The sequence below is a fragment of the Vulpes lagopus genome, chromosome 11 (genome assembly GCF_018345385.1).
Source record: "Vulpes lagopus strain Blue_001 chromosome 11, ASM1834538v1, whole genome shotgun sequence".
NCBI classification, from domain to species: domain Eukaryota; kingdom Metazoa; phylum Chordata; class Mammalia; order Carnivora; family Canidae; genus Vulpes; species Vulpes lagopus.
In genome coordinates, this window is record NC_054834.1 from 104,293,334 (window position 1) to 104,313,667 (window position 20,334).

Genomic DNA, 20,334 nt, shown 5'->3' on the forward strand with positions numbered 1-20,334 from the left:
GGCGGCGTCGGCGCTGCCACGGCAACGGCGCGGGGCGGGCCCGGGGGAGGAGGCGGGGCGCGCACCTGGGCCCGCGGGCGGCCTCGCCCCGCGCCCCGCCCCCCTGGACCCCGCGCTCCGCCCCCCAGGGCCCCCGCGCCCCGCCCCCTGGACCCCGCGCCCCGCCCCCCAGGGCCCTGCGCCCCGCCCCCCAGGTCCCCCGCGCCCCGCCCCCTGGACCCTGCGCCCCGCCCCCCAGGACCCTGCGCCCCGCCCCCCAGGGCCCCCCGCGCCCCGCCCCCTGGACCCTGCGCCCCGCCCCCCAGGGCCCCCGCGCCCCGCCCCCTGGACCCCGCGCCCCGCCCCCCAGGACCCTGCGCCCCGCCCCCCCAGGACCCCGCGCCTCGCCCCCCGGCTTCTCCTTGCCCCCCGCGGGGCGCCGGGGCCTGGCGGGCCGTCTCTCCCCTTTGCCGAGCTGCCGCCCCGGGGGAGCGCGTCCTTGGAGCCCGGGGGGCGGGGTTAAGTGTGGTTTACCTGGGTAGGGCCTCACCTGGCCTCACCTGAGCGCGGGACTAAAAGGCGGCCCTTTACCATGAGCCCCAGCGGATGGGGCTGTTGACTCCCCACGTTGCACACCTGAAGCTAATGCACCAGGTATGTTGACGATACTGGAACGGGGAAAAATAGAACAACAACAAAAAAGGTGCCTTTGACGTTCAGTGCCCCCCAGGATCCCTCCTCGGCAGCCTTGCCTTTCCCTGGACGGTGACAGCAGGCAGCCGGGCCTGGCCCCTGAAGGCTGCGGCCCTAACTTGGTGTTACCTGGCGATGGAGAGGGCCCCGGGGCTCGTCCTTGCCTCTCCTGATGTCCGAGCTCGGGAAGGAGCTGACTGTTCACTTGAAGCCACCGAGTCTGGAGGCCAGCGGTTCTCCATCCTGCCTGCACGTGAGCGTTACCCCGGGAGTCAAAAAAAAAAAAAAAAGTCCAGATGCCCAGACCACTTGAAGACCATGAAGTTGGAATCTCCGGGGATGGGACCCAGGCTTCAGGGGTTTGTGAAGCTCCCCAGTTACTCCAGTGTTCAGCCAGGCCGGAGAACCGCTGCTCTGAGCGGTGGCCTGACAGGTTGCTGACAAATTGGGACAATGAAACAGGGAGAAACTGAGTTCCCTGGAAGAGGAGCTTGGGGTGGGGGTGGGGGGGTAATAGCAGCAGCCTTTATATAAGGTCAGAATCATGGTATTGGGGGAAAGTTGGGGGAAGGGAGTGAAAGAGCAAATTCCTTTTGTAGAGCTGTGAACGTCGCTGCAGGGTGCCCGGGCTAACCAGTGACTGCAGACCCGCAGGCCCTCCCCCTGTACCGGCCTGGCCACACTGCAAAGCCGGGAGGAGAGCTGGGGGTAGCAGGAGTGTCTCAAGGCTCTGCTCAAACTTGGATTTCAAACAACCAGGGAGGGAGACCGGCGGCCTAGCCAAATCCCTCCCAGACGTAAGGCGCCTGTGTGCAGGCTAAGCTGGGACTCTTACTGTGGAATGCTCCGGAAACAAATAGCCAAGCTTCCAAGCTAAAGCAGGGCAGAGCCCTCATTTGATCTGGTGGCGGGAGCTGTTTCTGGGAGCAGGGGTACAGCTAAGCCCCTTGCAGGCTCAGGCTCAGGCTCAGGCTCAGGCTCAGGCCCAGCTCCCGGGGAGGGAGGCGGTGCCCTCGCAGAACGAGGGGTGCCTCTGGGGTCAGCGTCCTGTGTTCACAGCTGTGGGACCCTCCACACCCAGCTCCCTGAGAGCTGGGCCAATGGGCCAAGGCAGTGGCCACTTCCTAGGACCTTTGCAAGCACCGAGTTGCCATTTGTGAAGCTTCAACAGGCCCGTCAACAGCATGGCCTGTGGTGTTGCCTGAGGTGGCAGGTGGTGGCTGCACTCCACGCTTTGCTCCTGATGGGCTGTCCCTTCCCAGGGCCCTTAAGGCTGCGCGGCCCAGGGGCTCTGTCTACACAAGCATCTGCACGGCGGCCTGGCTGCTGTACTGTTGTCACCAGGCCCAACCACTCCCCGAACTTCAGGCTCTACGTCCAGCTGCCCACCTGACATGACCGCTTGGCTGTCCAGTAACCATCTGACACGTAGTATATCTGAAACCAAACTCAGGATTTCCCGTCATAAACCTATTCCTCCCAGAATGTTCCAAATCTCAGCAGAGAGTGTCCTCAAAATCCTTGATGTCGTTTTCATTTCTTCCTATCGTCTCGGGACTCCCCTCCAATCCACTGGCAAGTCCTGTCGGTGGCACCTGCCAAGGGGTTTCAGCCTCGTGTCTTCCCAGCCTGTGCCTCTGCACCTCTCTCGGACCACTTCTGTAGCCTCCCAGCCCATCTCTGCTTTCCCCTCCGCCCATACCGCCTCCTCCGGCCCAGCGTCAGCTTTCCACCTGGCAATCACGCTGCTCCTTTCAAAAGGTACAAGATCACTTCACTCCCCGCTCACATCTTCCCTGGAATCTCCCGTCATTTCTTGGAACAAACTCAACGTGCTTGGCAAGTGCACAAGGCCCGATATAATCTGGGCTCTGGCTAAGAGAACGTTGCTGCCCATCCTCTGTCACTCACCTTCCTGTAACCATGGGTATTGGGGTTTGGGGGTGTTTTTTCTAAATTGCTACTACAACCAACTGCCATAAACTTGGTGGCTTAAAACAGCACAGATGTGTTATCTGACATTCCTGGAGGTCCGAAAGCCAAACTCGGTTTCACTGTACTAGTATCAAGTCGTCAATGGGCCTGTGTTCATCCTGGAGGCTCCAGGGAAGAATTCATCTCCTTGCCTTTTCCAGCTTCTAAGGTTGTTGGCTTACGCCCCCTTCTTGCATCTTCAAAGCCAACAGCAAATCATCTTCTCTCTGCTTCCATCCTTCCATCTTATGTCTCTGACTTTGCCCTCCTTCCCTCCCTGTTATAAGGACCCTTGTGATTACATCAGATGCATCTGGATAATCATTAACTGTGTCTGCAAAGTCCCTTTTGCTATGTAAGGGAAAACAGATTCATGAGTTCTGGGGATTAAGGCATAGGCATCTTCAGGCCACCGCTAGTCATCTCTCTACCATCCACTGCTTTATTTTTCTTCACACCCCTTATTATTACCTCTTACTCTATGTTTACTTCTATGTTTATTGTCAGGATTCCCCACTAAATGAGTTCATGCACTTAGTAACAGTGCTGGAATGTAAGAAACAATAAAGGTTAAGTGTTGTTATTAGAATAAAAAAGCTCCTTGATGTCAAAGAATTGGTCTTGTTCTCCATTCAAGTCTCAGTAACTGGCAGGTGCCTAGCACATAGTATGTGCTCAAGAAACATGGGTAACAATAACACTAAGGCACCTCAACAGTTTTCCCCCCACTTCCTGAGGCTCGGTTGTCCTTTAAGTGATGCAAAGATATGATGCACTAATGCATGAAAATTGCTCTCTGAAAATTTTTGGGTAGCTTCCTGAACATTGCTTTCCCTGCTGTGGCTGAAGCTTGGGTATTTGTTTACAGAGCACTGAGTAGTAAGAGTCCTAACTTAACAGGCACGTAGTTGCTTTATGTTTGAAAGGCATTTGGCTAGGTCTGGATACAGACTTCATCCCTGCTAGCTATTTATTTATTTATTTATTTATTCATTCATTCATTTATTCATTCATTCATTCATTCATTCATTCATTTAAGAAATTCACGTCTGAGCAGAAGACTTGGAAAAACTCTCTGCTAATAACATTGTTTTCAGGAGGTCATTAAGTATCTAGGCAAATCTGAGAGAGGTAGGCCTAATGGGACAGTGTCCTGAAGTCAGGGACCCCTTCCCAGTTCCACAGATGAAGGCAGGTGAAATCACAGTCAACTGAGACACCTGGACCAACTGCATCAAGGGCAGGGGACAAAGAATTCCAATGCCTGAGCCAGTGGACAATCCTAGATCAAGCCCCTTGATCTCCCACAGGCTCTGCTGCCTTCAAAGTTTGGAGTTTGTGTGAATAAATGAGTGCCTGTGTTATCAAATTACCATCAATATAGCCTTTTTCAGACTCCAGTTTACTTTAAAGAATGTGTTCAGTGCAAGTAGAGTAAAATCCAAGCTCCCACCATGATCTACGAGAGGCCTTGTGACCTGGCTCCTGCCCCCCACACTCAAACCCCATCTCCTGTCATTTTTCTTCCCTGCTTTCTGTGCCTATGTCTGACCGCACTGGCCTTTCCATTTTTCAAATAAACCATGGTTATTCCTCATGCAGGGCCTCTTCTGTTGTTATTTGCTCTGTGTGGAGCAATACTATATCCAGCTTTGCAGAGTGCCCAGATCAGCTTCATGTTACCAGCTCAAAGGTTCTTCTCTGGCCAATCAAAAGTTCACCCCTTATTAAATTCAACAGCAAAGAAACAAACAATCCAATCATGAAATGGGCAAAAGACATGAACAGAAATCTCACAGAGGAAGACATAGACATGGCCAACGAGCACATGACAACATGCTCCGCATCACTTGCCATCAGGGAAATACAAATCAAAACCACAATGAGATCCCACCTCACACCAGTGAGAATGGGGAAAATTAACAAGGCAGGAAACAGCAAATGTTGGAGAGGATGTGGAGAAAGGGGGACCCTCCTGCACTGTTGGTGGGAATGTGAACTGGTGCAGCCACTCTGGAAAACTGTGTGGAGGCTCCTCAAAGAGTTAAAAATAGATCTGCCCTATGCCCCAGCAATTGCACTGCTGGGATTTACCCCAAAGATACAGATGCAGTGAAACGCCAGGACACCTGCACCCCAATGTTTCTAGCAGCAATGTCCACAATAGCCAAACTGTGGAAGGAGCCTCGGTGTCCATCAACAGATGATGGATAATGGAATACCCACCATTTTCTTCGATGTGGATGGAACTGGAAGGTATTATGCTGAGTGAAATAAGTCAATCAGAGAAGGACAAACATTATATGGTCTCATTCATTTGGGGAATATAAAAAAAAAAGTGAAAGGGAATAAAGGGGAAAGGAGAAAAAATGAGTGGGAAATATCAGAAAGGGAGACAGAACATGAGAGACTCCTAACTCTGGGAAACAAACTAGGGGTGGTGGAAGGGGAGGTGGGTGTGGGGGGGTGACTGGGTGACGGGCACTGAGGGGGCCACTTGATGGGATGAGCACTGGGTGTTATTCTGTATATTGGCAAATTGAACACCAATAAAAAATAAATTTATAAAAAAAAACAAAAAAACAAAACAAAAGTTCACCCCTACTCAACGATTCCTCATTGCATTCCCACCATCCAAATGTATGTCACCGGTTTATTTGTCTCCTTCTTTCTTGTCTGTCTCCCCTTTCCCATCAGATGGGGACCTCAATGACAACTGTGACCTGGTCTGCTTGCTTACGGCTCTATCTCTTATACCTGAAACAGTGCCTTTAGAAGCACAGATGCTCAATAAATGTTTGCTGAATCCAAAAAGGAATAAATTAATTTTTAAATTGAATTCCTGTATTCATTTTTGATATCGCTGAATATACCATATCTCATGGGTGAGGAAAAAAGAAAAAGGTATGACATACGTACTTTCTCCATGTCAACATATATTTCAGGTGAATTGAGCAGTCATTTCTTTTTGAGCAATCATTTCTGATACAAAATGGGCATCTTACCATGAGGGGCTGCCTCCCTCTCATCCTGAGTGAAGACCTTATCAGAGTGTTCCCACTACTCTGGCTCCTGCTGCCTCGAAGGTAGAGACCAGTAACGTCCCTGCAAAAATTACAGGATCAGATTCAAAGTCCAGGACCTCACAGATGAGGTTTTTTTGGGATGTGCTCCTCTTATTCTGGGAAACTGTGAACTAAAAATACAGGTTACCTGCCCCCACACATCAGTATGCGATGGTGAGACAAGCAGAAAGAATAACCACAGAAAATGCTGCCATTGGAACACCGAGCAGGTGGGGACAGAAAGCACATGGCAGTCACTGGTTCAGAGCAATTCTGAGATCCAAAGGGGCATGTGTCACTAGCTCCCGAGACCCTGAGAAAGAGATGCTCCTTATCTCACATCCAGTTCTGCTCCCTAGAGCAGTTCCCTAATTCACTGTCCTCAGCACCTCTTGGCTCCAGCCTCTGGGATTTGGGTTCTGTCCTTTATACCATTCTTCGTTTCAACAGGAAATTGCCCATGATGACAGCAGAGTAGTTTTTCAGCCTTTTTTCTATCCACAAAAAGTTGGAGGCCAAGAGGCTTCTTTTAATTTTGAACTTTCAGGTCAGAGAGGTATAACTCTTTAGAAACTTTGTGAGCTTTCTTTATGTAGTTCACATATATGTATATCATATGTGATGTGTGACATTTGCATATATATCCATATATAGGGACATATACACATATAAATAAAATTGTGTTACATTATACAAAAGCCGTTCCCACAAATCTCTTCAAGACTGGCCTCTCTGTACTTTGGACTCCAAGTCAGGGTATTGGGGCATAACATTCCTAATGTTTTTAGAAGTACTTTCATCTAGGTAAATTGTCTCTTCCAACCATACTTTTGATTGGGGCTTGATCTGAAGGCTTGTTTAACTTAGACAACCTACATTTCATCTTGGATATGAGGCCACTTCTGGCTTTTAGAAAAAATATATGTATTAGCCAAGATGTCTGTCCGGGCCTTCTATAGTTCCTTTAAATTGTGCTTGTTCGCCATTAAAAGACCCTAAAACAAGCCAAATAACACTTTTAATATTCTGCTAAATACAAAAATAAAAGAAAAAATGTAAAAACAAGGTAGCGTCCCAGATCTACAAAAACTAAAACTTCTGAAGATATAATCAGTAAGTGGTATTTTGAGCAATCAAAAGAGTCAAATAATGAGATGTACAGCCCTATTGAACTCAATTTGGAGCTTTGTCCTTGGGTTTTAAGCTCACAAGGTGAGTACTGGCTGAAGGCCCTAAATAAGCGGGGAGAGGTAGATAGCACTGTTAGAGGCCATGGCACTTAAATTCATTTGGACCACATCATTAAAAAAAATATATATGTAATTTTACATGTCGTAGAAATCGTATGTTAAATGGGTGTTTGTGAAACAGGGAGAATGCTGTATTTCTTTTTTCAGAGGTCTATTAGTATTATGCTGCCCCCACATAAAGAGGAACTATGGCATTTTTGACATGAAGAATACATGACAGTTTACAGTTCATGCTTTTTATAAATTCTAGGATAAGAATTTTAAACAACATTAGATTATTAGGTAGGCCCACTCACTCTTCTCTAAATCTAGATGTCAGTGTAATAATTCACCTGAATAAAAACCAATAAAACTTTAGCATAATTCATATGCTTATGAAACAGCTATTATTTGTCAGCTTGTTCAAATATCAAACTGGAGGGCAGCCCTGGGTTGTTCAGCGGTTAGCACCGCCTTCAGCCCAGGGCGTGATCCTGGAGTCCCGGGATCGAGTCCCACGTCGGGCTCCCTGCATGGAGCCTGCTTCTCCCTCTGCCTGTGTCTCTGCCTCTCTCTCTCTGTCTCTCTCATGAATAAATAAATAAAATATTTTTTAAAAATATATCAAACTGGATATTAACTGAAATAAGCTGGTCATTATATACTGGGGTCACTAAAACTTATATATTGAAAATATTGGAATATTGCAAAATATATTGGTAATATTTTCACAAGAATTCAAATGAACCCTCCTGTATTTATGCATATTTAACATACCACTTTATTGAAGATTTTAGCAGGAATATCAGCTTCCTAGGACTGCCATACCAAATTAGCACAAACAGTGTGGCTTTAAAACAACAGAAATGTATTGCTCCTAGCTGTAGAGACCAGAAGTCTAAAATTAAATCATATGCAGAGTTGGTTCCTTCTTGGGGACTCAGAAGAAAGATGTTTTGTGCCACTTGCCTGGCTTCTGGTGATCGCAGTTCTTGCAGATAGTGACGCATGGACATATCAGTCCAATCTCTGTCTCTGTCTCCATTCTCCCTGCTGCTCTGTCTGCATCTCTGTCCTCTTCTTTAACGACCACTCTAATCCAGAATAGCCCCATCTTCATTTACATCTTACATACTAGGATGTGTTATTTGGATATCATTTCCAAATAAGATCATACTCTGAGGTTCTGGCTGAAAATGAATTTTCAGGAGTTGGGGGAGGGCACTCTTCAATTCAGGACTATATATATGTGTGTGTGTGTGTGTGTTTCCTTGACAATGTATTTTAAGTAAGATAAATGCATTTTTAGTTAGGAAAAAATGTGAACCGTAGGAAGCAAAAGATCCTGTTACTTAATATTTTTAATATGCTAGTTAGAGTCAAGGAGACATGAAAATACAGTTCCTATAACCAATGCTCCCATGTTGGAATTTAAAGGAATCCAAATAAGCAGCCTTGCTTCCATTAACTAAAAAATTCTTTTAGTAAAGGAACATTTTGATAAAGATCACTATTTAGATTCCAGTTAGAACTTGCATACATTTGTTATTCTTTTTTTTAAGATTTTATTTATTTATTCATGAGAGATAGAGAGGCAGAGACACAGGCAGAGGGAGAAGCAGGCTCCATGCAGGGAGTCGTACGTGGGACTCGATCCTGGGACTCCAGGATCACGCCCTGGGCCAAAGGAAGACGCTCAACCGCTGAGCCACCTGGGCGTCCCTGTTATTCTTGTTTACTGTGTGTTTAATCACCCACTGGAATAAAGATTATTCAGCATGAAACAACGATAGGTGAAGTTAGCCCAACTCTCCTTTCTAGAATGCTACGTTATCCTCTGTAGTCTTGGATGTGAATGTTTTTTGGTCACATACCTACAACCTACCACAGATTATAAATTTAGAATGTCCTGCTAGGAGTAGACAAACACTATAGTTGTTGGTGACACCAGTGGTAAGGAATTAACAGTCTCACAAGCATTGTAATACCACTTCATTGACGTCACCAGAAGTGGGGACGATCCTCCAACTGACATCATTCAGAGAGAACACTAGAGAAATATTATTGATGTGCTAAGTTTGCACAGTGAACCTTTCGAAGTCGAAATGGTAAGTTAGGTAATTAAATAAAATCTTAAAAAAAAAGAAACTATAAGTTAGGCAATTCATCAGCGTTTATCTCAACCAATAGCACATACAGGGTATGAATATCATGATTATTAAGAATATTCGTTATCCTTTGGTCTCCAGTGATTTTAATTTTTTAAGATTTTATTTATTTATTCATGAGAGACACACAGAGAGAAGCAGAGACACAGGCAGAGGGAGAAGCAGGCTTCCTGCGACAAGCCTGATGTGGGACTTGATCCCAGGACCCCGGGATGACAACCTGAGCCAAACAAAGGCAGATGCTCAACCACTGAGCCACCCAGGCACAGTGCTTTTCAGTGATTTTTAATTAAATCACTTTCCAAGAACACTGATCCTTTGATGTTTCTGATCCCTAAGCACTTCTAAGAACTTAGTGCTAAAATGCATACCCGGGGTTGCTGAAGACAATCACTTTATGTCTTCTTTCATTGTGTTGTATTGGCAAAGAAGACCACATCCCTCACAAACTTAACCACTTTTCTATTCTAACTGATACTTTGAAGGAAAATGAATTGAACTAGCAAGTATTGTGACAATGCAGTACTTTCTTTTATATTGTGGATTTCTACATCTGAGCTATCATCGACCTAAGGGCGACTTCTTTTACTATTTAATTTGTTTAATGCTACTCAAATTCTCCAACTCATTGCTGGACTACATACATAGTCCTTATGGGTTACATTCTGGTCTGCTGTAATCTAAATTCTTCAATGTGGGACAAATTTATATAACACTAACAATAGAACAAAAACAAAGAATGATGAACAGGAAGGAAAAAAGTAGCATGCATTCAAGTTCTTAAGGAATGTAAAAAGAGAGAGACAGAGAGAGAAAAGTAGGGTCTGGAAAGAGCCTGTAATATTTTAGTTCCATTTTTATTGCAGTTCCAAATCATATTTAACAAATTGATATTAAACAAAAAGAAAGAACCTATAGCTCATGATTTTTATCCTCAAAAGGAGTGGAGGAGAGATGTTTGGCACCATGTTATAAGAAACTAGTGTCAAAAAAAAAAAAGGAAAGAAAGAAACTAGTGTCAATTGTTCTCTTTTTCTAGAATTAGTGCTTATAACTTTCACTGAGCTGAGAATCATTTATGGTCCTCTCCCATTCTCAACCAACTCGATTTATAACAGCTTCAGCATTAGATTAGTGTGGTTTGATTTTCTTGGAATGTTATTATTTTTGAGCATCTTCTAGATCTTCTGAGTAACAGAGAAACAAGAAACAAGGCTTCTGTTCTTGTGAAGCACTAGGGAAACAACAAATATTTTTTTTAAAAGGTCCTGTTCTTATAACAGATAATTTAAAAATAAGTGAAACAAATAAGCAAGCAAGTAATGCTCTGGAAAAGGGAAGGGGCAATCATAATTTTGATTTTGGTGAGGTTGCTACTTCATATCGGGATTTGAGGATGTGGCGTTTGAACTAGAACTTGAATGAAGAAAGGAAACCAGTCATACGAGGATCTAGGTATCCCAACTTTCTGCAGTGCCTTCATCTGTAAAATAAGGCACAGGGCTGCTTTAGTTCTGAAATTCATAAATGAGCAGAGAGCACTTAGCCCTGACCTAGTAAGCACGTGAGGCCATCTTTCTGGAGGTGTGTCCTTAAGACATCAAAGCTTAAAGCAGGGGTAGCTTTTAATCTTGTTAAGAGCAAAGTAAGTTACCAAGATTCCCCATAAATGTGAGATTAAATCTATTCTTTTATCTCTAGATGTTATTTCACAAGGGGATATATCCCTTTGGATTGCTCTATACCTGGGGATCTATAAAAATTATTATTGTCCCTATCCACTTCCCTATTAGCTAGACAACTAGCACAATAATGTTTAGATGGCCAAATCCACATCTAATGTATCTGAAGATTTCATCCAGCATTTCCATAAGACTCTGCATTTTAAGACATCTTAAAATTCACAATTTGAACCGAAGTCCCGGGAGACTGAGGCCTTGTCTTGTCAATGCCACTAGTTTGGTTATCCAGCTAATTCCATCAGAGTCATTGAACCAAGTGTTAGTGAGTGTGAAGAGTCTATGAGTCAATTGCCAGCACAAAATTCTTCCTGACATGGGAAGGCAGATGATCTCAACTTTTGAGTGCATACAGTGCAGATTTCTAGTTGAATGGTTCTTGACAATAGTGTCCTCTGAAACATAATGCCTGGCCAGGAGCCAATGATTATGCCACCATACAAATCACTATGTATCTGACGCCAGAATGCCTCTGTGCAATGGTAGCAACAAGAATTCTCAGTCCTGGTGTTCCACAAGATGTTGCATTGGCTCTTTTATTCTTTATCAGACCCTGGGATTAAAGATTTTATTTAGGTAGTTTTTAGGAAATAAATCATGACGAAGGGAGAGGAAAAGGGAAGAGTGGAGGTTTCAGTTTAGTTTAAGCATGGCTTTCCTGTTTTACAATTCCCATTAGGACAAAAATCAGTCTACATTTGAAGCCTAGTTTTATTAATTGTTTAATAGATATTTTCACTTTAAATCTCTTGTTTAATTATAGAACTAAAACAGCTTGCTTCAAACTGCTAGCTAATGATCCATATATCATTTTAGTAATTGCTAGCTTCCTTCAGAAATGCATTAATTTTGTAAGAATTATAGACTTTCAAATGTAAAAACATAGGGACTTTTTTAAGATTAATACATTAGAACACTTCTAATTTGTTGCAAATGTTATTATACTGTATCGTATTATAAACCTAAAATTATCAGAACGTTCTTAAGATATTATAATTCTTCATTTTAATTTGCATTTAATTGTATTTTTTAGGATTAAAAGTAGATCATGCTGTATGAATGCAGTTGGTGATGTAAATGAAATCTAAGTTATGCAGTGTTCTATTCAAAGGGAATTATGCACTGGTTAAAATATTTAGCCAAATTTCATCTCCCACCATGAAACTGACTGTTGATTTTTAAATAACAGTTTTTTTTTTCTTTCCTGGAAATAACTCTTTAGAGCATTTTCACATTAGAGAAGTAGATCTAAGCTTCCTACTTAATAGGAATAGTAATTGTCCAAGATAAAGGAGCCCTAAATGTTACTCAGAACAAGCAATATACATCAACACTTAAAGATTTTTTTTTCCAATGATGCTAAAGTTGCCAGTGTTTCTTTTGGTTGGTTTTTCACTTAGTAAAACATTTTCTTTTCTTATTAGCTAGATATAGGCATTAGCCAATTATAAAAACCGATTCTCTTTTAAATATTAGTGGCAATTGAAAAAGAAAAGAAAAAGATAATTGAAAAGGTTTCTTGTGGTTTGAAAATGCCTTCCAAATATTCATTAAACATTTAAGTGAGTAAATTTGTAGAATATGTTTCTGACATTGGCACTGGTTCTGTGGTATTTCTCTGATCAGATGGAAGTGCTGTGTGTTATGCAGAGTGCATTCAGTTCATTCATGCATAAACAATATCATTTTCATAAATTAAAACCTCCCCTGCAGAAGGAACATCTGTGCCTGCCTTTGAATAAAAGATGGTGGCATGTGAGTTACTCCTTGACTGACTGAAAGAATCCTTATGTTTTAGAATGAAGTTATATAGGCAAAATGAAAGAAAAAGAAACTGACTTATAGTCTGTATTTCTACCTTACCAAAAAGAAAAAGAAAAGGAAAAAAAATCCACAGTATAGATATCTCCTTGCTTGATGTTTTAAAAGCTGGTGTCCTTAACATGCATTCTCTTCTTATTTCTCCTGTTTACTAGAGCAACAGTTTTTAGTCTGCATGAAGATGTATACTTTTGATTATAGGTGAAATTGAGCTGCTGAATAGATCACATCAGATCTGAATGTTCACTTCATGGTCCCCTAGGCTGGAAGGCTGGCAATGTTCATATATCTTATCAGTATTACGTCTCTTAAAGTAAGAACAGTGAGAGCAATCCTAGAAGCAACAGCTTGATTTCAAAATAACAACTCTGATTCACTTGGAATGAGATGATTGAATTTTGGATAAAGTTGAGACTAACTTAAAAGTATTTCTGTCATCTGATGAAGGCTGATGGAAAACATGTTAAAATGATGTATTTTAAATTGAACTCAACATTTTTTAATGTTGAAGTATTCCTTACTGCTACTGTCACAGCTTGACATAGCCCCATTGGCAATGTTATTAGTATGGCTAATTGTTCTTGTCCATTAGATTACTCACATTTTTCTGGAGCAGTTTGCTAAATGAGGTCAGCTTTCTGGAACCCCTAAATCACCAATGAGAAGGAGATTAAAGGAACAAGCTTGGGAAGAGAGGTAGTCATCCAATGTGGCATCGGAATCAGAGGAGGAACAATGGAGTTACTAATGACAGTAATCAGAGCACCGTGGTACAGCCAGGGCACAAGTGCCAAAACGTTATTCCCTAGGAAGCATTCCTGTCAGTCAATACATCCAGAGGAAGAAAAATGCCAAACTTTTTTTTTTTTTTTTGGTGGACTTAACAATGGACAGAGTCATCTGTAAGTTTTTTCCACTGAGTTCTATTTAGCATTCCAAAAAGGGAAGGGACACAATTGTATCATCCTAAAATATATTATACTACAAATAGCATGTTCTTGAGTACAAATAACTCGTTACCATTTTCTCCCGGAAAAAAAAAAATTACTGAAATCATCACAAGATGTTCATAAAATAATTACAAAATGCCACTTCTTGGATTCTTTAGATTAATTCAATCGTTCCCCCCTGACATTTTCTGGAGGTGCGTAACTTTTCTCTGGGGATAGTGCTGGTTTGCAAAGTGCCAACGGTACTTTGTGATAGTCCTGATTTGCAGTTCAGTGCAGGGAAATGTACAGATAACAAAGCACTAAGAAAATGGTAAAGTTTTCTTCTATACATTTTAAATGTATAGGCAAACTAAGCTAGGGCACTTGCTCGTGTCTGCTTGTGAATAATGAACTAAATGCCCCTTTAAAAAAAAATAGGGGGAAAATATACCATAATCGTTTAAAAGAATAGAAACCAAGAAGCTAAAAGTGAAGGCACTTAAAACAAAGAAAAGCAAAAACACAACCGTTTGTCTCTCCACCCCACCCCCCAGCCTCATATTCCACGTAATGAAATATGAGTTAGGTTCTTTCATTATCTTTACAGAGAGCTGGTGACTCCCTAACCGAGACAAACAGACTAGAGAGTATACTAAAGTAAACTTTTGTCCTTTATTTTATTCTACAAACAGCATTTCGTATTTTTTTTTAATTCAGCAAATAAAGCAATTATCCTGCTTAGGAATTATTTATGCTTAAAAAAATCACTTTCAGAAGAAATGCAACAATTGGCCAGATTTTCAATACTATTTTATTGCAACTGGATGAGTGTTTTCTAAATTGTGCATTACACCATAATATACAGGATTACAAACAAGATTACAGTACAGATCGATTCCAGTGGTACCAGTATCACATCTCAAACAGCACTTATTCTGGACTGCATTTTACATGCAATAGCTATTGTTCTAATTATGAATTAAATGGTTTGAATTTATTTAAGCTACTGTACTAATTGACTACAATAGGTATAAATCCCAACATTAACAACCTGATTAGATTTAGGCTCAGATTTATTACATGAATATAATGACAAACCACCATTTGTGTGACTATGTATAAAATCATGCATTTATATTTTCTGGAAACATCAATAGCTTCAGATTCTCTGTAAAATCATGGAATGCAAAGGAGTAAAAGACTAAAAAGAAACAGTGCAAATTGTATGTGATAGTCAAGCAGCTTTTGATTTAAAGAAGGGTATGTTGGCATTTGTTTATAATATGTATATACAAGCTTGTGCAAGTAATGAATTGATATGTTTTGATAGGGACTACATCTCTCTCCTTTTTTTTTTATCCTCTTAAGAGTTATGGATCTGGTTTTCATTTTAAGGAGAAGGAAAGACTTTAAAGTGAAATGAATTGCTCAAATTGTGCAATTGTGGGTTTGTTTTTTTTTTTTTTTTACAATTAGAGAGGAAAGAAGTGCTAAGGCAACACAATAACTTTCTAAGCACTTTTCTGCTGGTTTAAATTAGTTAAATTATTTTGTATAAATTAGATATAATTCTACTTTTCTGATATGTATAAAAATTGATGAAGCTGCATGGTTTTAAAATAGGAAATCCACATTATAAAAAGTCATTAAAAATTCTGTACAAAATCACAACAAAATAATTCAGCATGGGAAAGGTAACAAGTAGTAAAATGCTGGTTGAAAAATATATATTTATATATATTTTAATTGGCCCATTACTAGTTTAAAAATTGCATAGATCCTAATTATTGCTTGTGATTTTGTTATCCCGATCAGATAATTCATATGATCTGAATACAGCTACACCAAATTTGTGGTGCTTTTTTTTTTTTTTTTACTGTATTACTTTTTATTATTATTATTATTATTATTTTAAAATAGAAGAGCTATAGAAAATAATACATAAGGTGAACAGGAACTTTGATCCCCTGTTTCTCCCAAAGGCAGTAACGACAATAAATACATCTATCACTCGGAGCTTGGAGTATTTGCACTTTGCAGCAATAGTGCCCAGAGGGCTGCCTTTTGTAAACACCAGGGTCGCCGCGAGCACAGTGGGCACGTGGGCGCCCCTCCCGGGGGGGGGCGGGGAGGGGAGGGGGATGCTGAAGCCGACGCGCCCCCCTAGTCGTGGAAGATGGCATTGAGCTGGGCGCTCATGGCTCGCTCGTGATGCGGGTGGCTCTCGAAGGGCACGATGCTGTCTATGGGGATCTCGCAGCGCGGGCCGGCGGCGCCCGGGAAGATCGAGGCGTGGCTCTGCGGCCCTGCCAGGGTCGCCGCGGGGTAGTGCATGGAGAAGGCGTAGCTCTTCTCGAACTCGGCGGACGGTTCGTGCTTGAAGGAGAAGTTGCCGTTGATGCTGAGCGGCGGGCTGAGCGGCCCGTCGAAGGCGGGGCTGGCGCAGTCGGTCAGGGGGCTCTCGAAGAAGGGCTCCAGCGCCGCGCTGTAGGCGTGCGGCGGCGGCTTCAGGTGGAAGACGTGGGAGCTGTCCATGGTGCCGTAGGGCGGGCTGGGCAGCCCCGGGGACTGGTAGGGGAACGGGTGCCCCGGGAACGCGGCGCTGGCCGCCGGCAGGTGCGGGGGCACGTCCTGGCTCTGCTCGGGCAGGAAGGTCCGAGGGTTGAGCTGCAGGCAGCCGGCGACCAGGTTGGTGGTGGGCTGCGACAGGCCCTTGCACAGAGTCTGGACGAAGGAGACCAGGTCGGGGCTCTTGCCCGAGCGCAGGATCTCCGACAGCGCCCAGATGTAGTTCTTGGCCAGGCGCAGCGTCTCGATCTTGGACAGCTTCTGCGTCTTGGAGTAGCAGGGCACCACCTTGCGCAGGTTGTCCAGGGCCGCGTTGAGCCCGTGCATGCGGTTGCGCTCCCGGGCGTTGGCCTTCATGCGCCGCAGCTTGAAGCGCTCCAGGCGCGCCTTGGTCATCTTCTTCTTTTTGGGGCCGCGCCTCTTGGGCTTCTGGTCGTCGTCCTCCTCCTCCTCTTCCTCCTCCTCCTCCAGGTCCTCGTCCTCGTCCTCCTCCTCGCCGCCGTTCCTCAGCGAGTCCTCCTCGGCGTTCATGGCTTCCAGGTCGTCCTCCTTCTTGTCTGCCTCGTGCTCCTCGTCCTGAGAACTGAGACATTCGTCCGTCCAGCTGGGAGGACCCTGGGGCTGAGGCTCGCCCATCAGCCCGCTCTCGCTGTACGATTTGGTCATGATGCGGTTTCCTACATTCAACAGGGGGCGTGGGCAGGGGGGAGGAGGGGGGAGAGGAACAGAGAGAAAAGGAGAAAAGCGCTAGGCTCGCCAAGGACCGCGCCTTCCCCGCGCCCCCGCTCCCTAACCTGGCAGAGATGCACGCGCGCGGGAGTGACCGCTGCTGACCAGACAGATGCTCCTAAGAAAAACTTAGCTGGCCTGATTGACAACAGGCCCCCGGGACAGAGGGCAGCGCCGCAGGTGGGGGACAGAGCGAGCAGGTGTGTTTCCTAGCGATGGGTGAAAGTGTGTTTATGGTGCTCAGGCGGCAGAGAGATGCATGCGTGAAAATGAGCATGCATTTCCACTACTTCATGTTTGTTTGCTTCCCCCCCCCCCAGACTACCCACCTTTATCTGCGTGAGTTCAAAGTCACTCACAACTACACACACACACACATAAAATGATGAGTTTGGGAAAAAAAAATCCCAATTCTGGGCGTCCCCTTCTCTGCCCTGGCGATTACAGCTGCAAAGGGCCATTACGTAATTTGTTCACTAACGGTGGCAGTGATTTTTAAGAAGATTACACACTACCCCCAGACTGAAGAGCAAATGCGAGCCGGAGAAAAAGTAGCTCCCCTCCAATTAATTCGCCATCAACGAAACGTGTGGCAACAGACGTGGGCAGGGGGCTCCCGTGCCAGCCTCGCCTTCCTCCCCCCTCGCCCCCCATCACTGTCCCTCCGCTGAATTTCCACCTTGTACAAACGCGCAGGCTCCGGGGCGAGGCCGGGGCACCGCGCACAGCGCCCTGCCCGGCGCCTGGGATCAGGTGCGGGAGGCTCCTCTCTAATAAACAGCCCATTGAAAGGGCCGCCCGCTCTTTATTGGGGGCTTTTCAAAGTTCGCCTCAAACCTCTCTTTAAAAAGATTGAGTAATTATGATGGTCAGCGATTGGCAAGAGCGAAGTTGCCGCTTCTAATAAAGAAAATTAAAAAAAAAAAAAAAAAAGAGCCTTTAGTGAAATAACTGAATTTCTGGCTCCTGCGCTGGCTGCTGGGGACTCGGCCGCCTCGGAAGCAGTAACAGGTAGCAGGAGTCGGTTCCTCTCCGGGTCTCCACATCCCCCCTCCCTCCCAACTCAACTACCTGTCAAGTGGGTTATTTGGGGATGGGGTGTGGGGGGTGGGGTGGGGGAATATACTCCGCGTCTCAAATGTCCCTTTTAGTCACTGAAACGATAACTCGGCACTTCCAATCGCGTATAACACACATGCACACAAAATGCATCTTGGTGACAGGGCTTTCCTTTTTCTTTTTCTTTTTTTTTCTAATTCTTTTTATTTTTTCTTTTTTTCCCTTACTAGAAGGAGTGAGAAAGTCAAGTAGTCATTTGCTTCCAGGACTTTGAAATCACCACCAGCAAGCCAATCATCAGAGTTGGGGTGCATTATTCACAAAACCCCAAAGAGGCCCCCCCCAAAACCAAAACGCTAAAACATTTTTTTTTTTTTAATTGGAGAGCCAGCGCTGGGTGATGGACGCGAGCCGAGCTGCGAGCGGGTTTGCCCGCGGCGTGGCGTGGGGAGGGAGGGATGCCCGTGGATGCACGCGCGCGTCCGGGGCCCCGGGATCCGTGCGGGGACGCCCGGGGCTTCGGCGACCGCCTGGATCCCCGGCAGCGAGGCGAGGGCCGTGCTTACCTGCGGCGGTTAGTGGGTCCTGAGCAGTGGCGGGCTCATAACCCCGGGCCCCGGACGCCGCGCCTCGTGCGTGGGGCGAGCTCCTCGCGCGCCGGCCGCGGGCGCCCGGGTTATATAGCCGCGGGCCGGGGCCGCGCGCAGGCGGGGCGGGGAGCCGAGCGCCCGCAGGTCCGTGCGCCCCGCGCCTGCGCACGCGTCCGGGCCGCGCGCTCCCCCGCCCTCCCCACCCCGCCCCCCGGCCCGCTCCCCCAGCCCTGCCCCCGCCCCAGCTCCTGCCTCCCCGGCATGCGCCATATGGTCCTCCCGGTCCAGCCAGGAGCCGGCGGCCACGTGACCCGCCCATTTGTATGCCGCGGAGCGCTCCATTCCGGCCCCTTTGTGGCCAGAAGAAAGTGGCCCATCTGTCGCCAGTTAGAGACTCCGCGGACCTGTTTTTACCCGCAGGAGAGATTAACCCTTTCAGGCGGCAGAAGGGAGAGGGGGCGCGGGGGAGGGGGCTGCAGGGGGGGGCTCCGATGGGAGAGGGCGGCCGGCGTCGGGGCGCGCACGGGAGCCCCGGGAGCGAGGCGCGCGGGGGAGCGGCCTGGCCTGGCCCCGTGGCCGCCGGGGCGCGCCCCAGACTTGCTGCCCTCCCGGGCTCGCCCGCCTCGGGGTCTCCCCCGCCATCCCCTCATCCCCGCCCAACCCCGAAGGAAACCTACCGGCCTGGCGCACAGGGTTGGTCTGCCAGCGCGGCCTCCGTCCCCGGCTCGCCCAGGCCCAGCCTCGACGGCAGAAATGTCGTGCCTGTCACTGCCCCCAGCACACGTGCAGCCTGGGGCGCCTCGCCTTCAGCGGCCTCTGTCCCCGAGGCCCCCCGTACATCACCGCTGGGCCCGGGCGCAGGCTGGGCGCGCTCAGGCCTTGGCTCTTGCGGTCCCAGAACTCTCCGTGTGAAAGCTTCGGGGGCTCCTCTGATGCTTGGATTCTAATGCCTTTTCCGCCAAGGCCATTGGATCCTCGCAGAGGATGCCCCCCTCCCCCGCCGACGCCCCCTGTTCCCGCCCCAGGCTGCCCCTGCACCGCCGACCTGCAAAAGGCGCCTGGTTCCCACGAGCCCTCTCAAAGGGAGCAAGCAGGGCCTACACCGAGTGGGTCTTTTCTTTGCTCCTCTTTCGGGAAAGGCCTTTGGCAGGGCTCTGGAGGGGGTTAATGGCCAGGACTCCTCCAGACCTCACAGACTCTCACTTGACTCAACTAACCTCCACCTGTCAAGCAAAGGTCATGGAGATTCCCTAAGAGTATTTGTGTTTGGCGATTTGAATGATCATTCACTCCTCCCCGGGCAGGTTGTAGTCATAGACAGCCCACCTTTGCCATTCCTCCTCCAGCAGCTCCGTCTCTAATCCTCCGTTGACTAACATCCTGTCCCTCCCAGACCCGGTGCCCCTTCCAAGGAATGCGTCGAACTTGGAATGTTTATTTAAAGGCAATCGCCCTAAAAGCCCCCTCGAGTTTGCAAACAGTGTCAGGGTTGAGCGGCTGAAGCCAGGTGCCTCTGGGAACCGGAGGGGCAAGAGTGGAGAGGGGAAGAGGGTCCTAAGGAGATCACTGGTGGCTGGAAGGCGCGAATCTGAAAGGGGAATAAAGGGCTGTGCGCCCTGACCCGGTGCCCAAAGCGTAAACTGAATTATGCTGAGTTTCCCAGAGCGGAGCTGTAGGGAGTTTCCGCTGGTCAGTGTAGGAAGAGCTCAGGGGAAGTTAGAAGGATTCACCCGGGAGCCTGTCTCATTTCCCTCCCCTGTACCCTCTGAGTCGTCAGTGATGGGTTAA

General features: G+C 46.4%; 1 protein-coding gene across 1 annotated transcript; it reads right to left on the minus strand.

Moving 5' to 3' along the window:
* Positions 1 to 15,586: 15,586 nt before the first annotated feature.
* Positions 15,587 to 18,585, minus strand: NEUROD1 (neuronal differentiation 1). Its single transcript, XM_041722862.1, has 2 exons — positions 18,523 to 18,585; positions 15,587 to 16,845 (listed from the first exon to the last, which is right to left on the minus strand). The coding sequence occupies exon 2, from the start codon at positions 16,832 to 16,834 to the stop codon at positions 15,764 to 15,766; it is 1,071 nt and encodes a 356-aa protein (XP_041578796.1). The 5' UTR covers positions 16,835 to 16,845; positions 18,523 to 18,585; the 3' UTR covers positions 15,587 to 15,763.
* Positions 18,586 to 20,334: the final 1,749 nt, after the last annotated feature.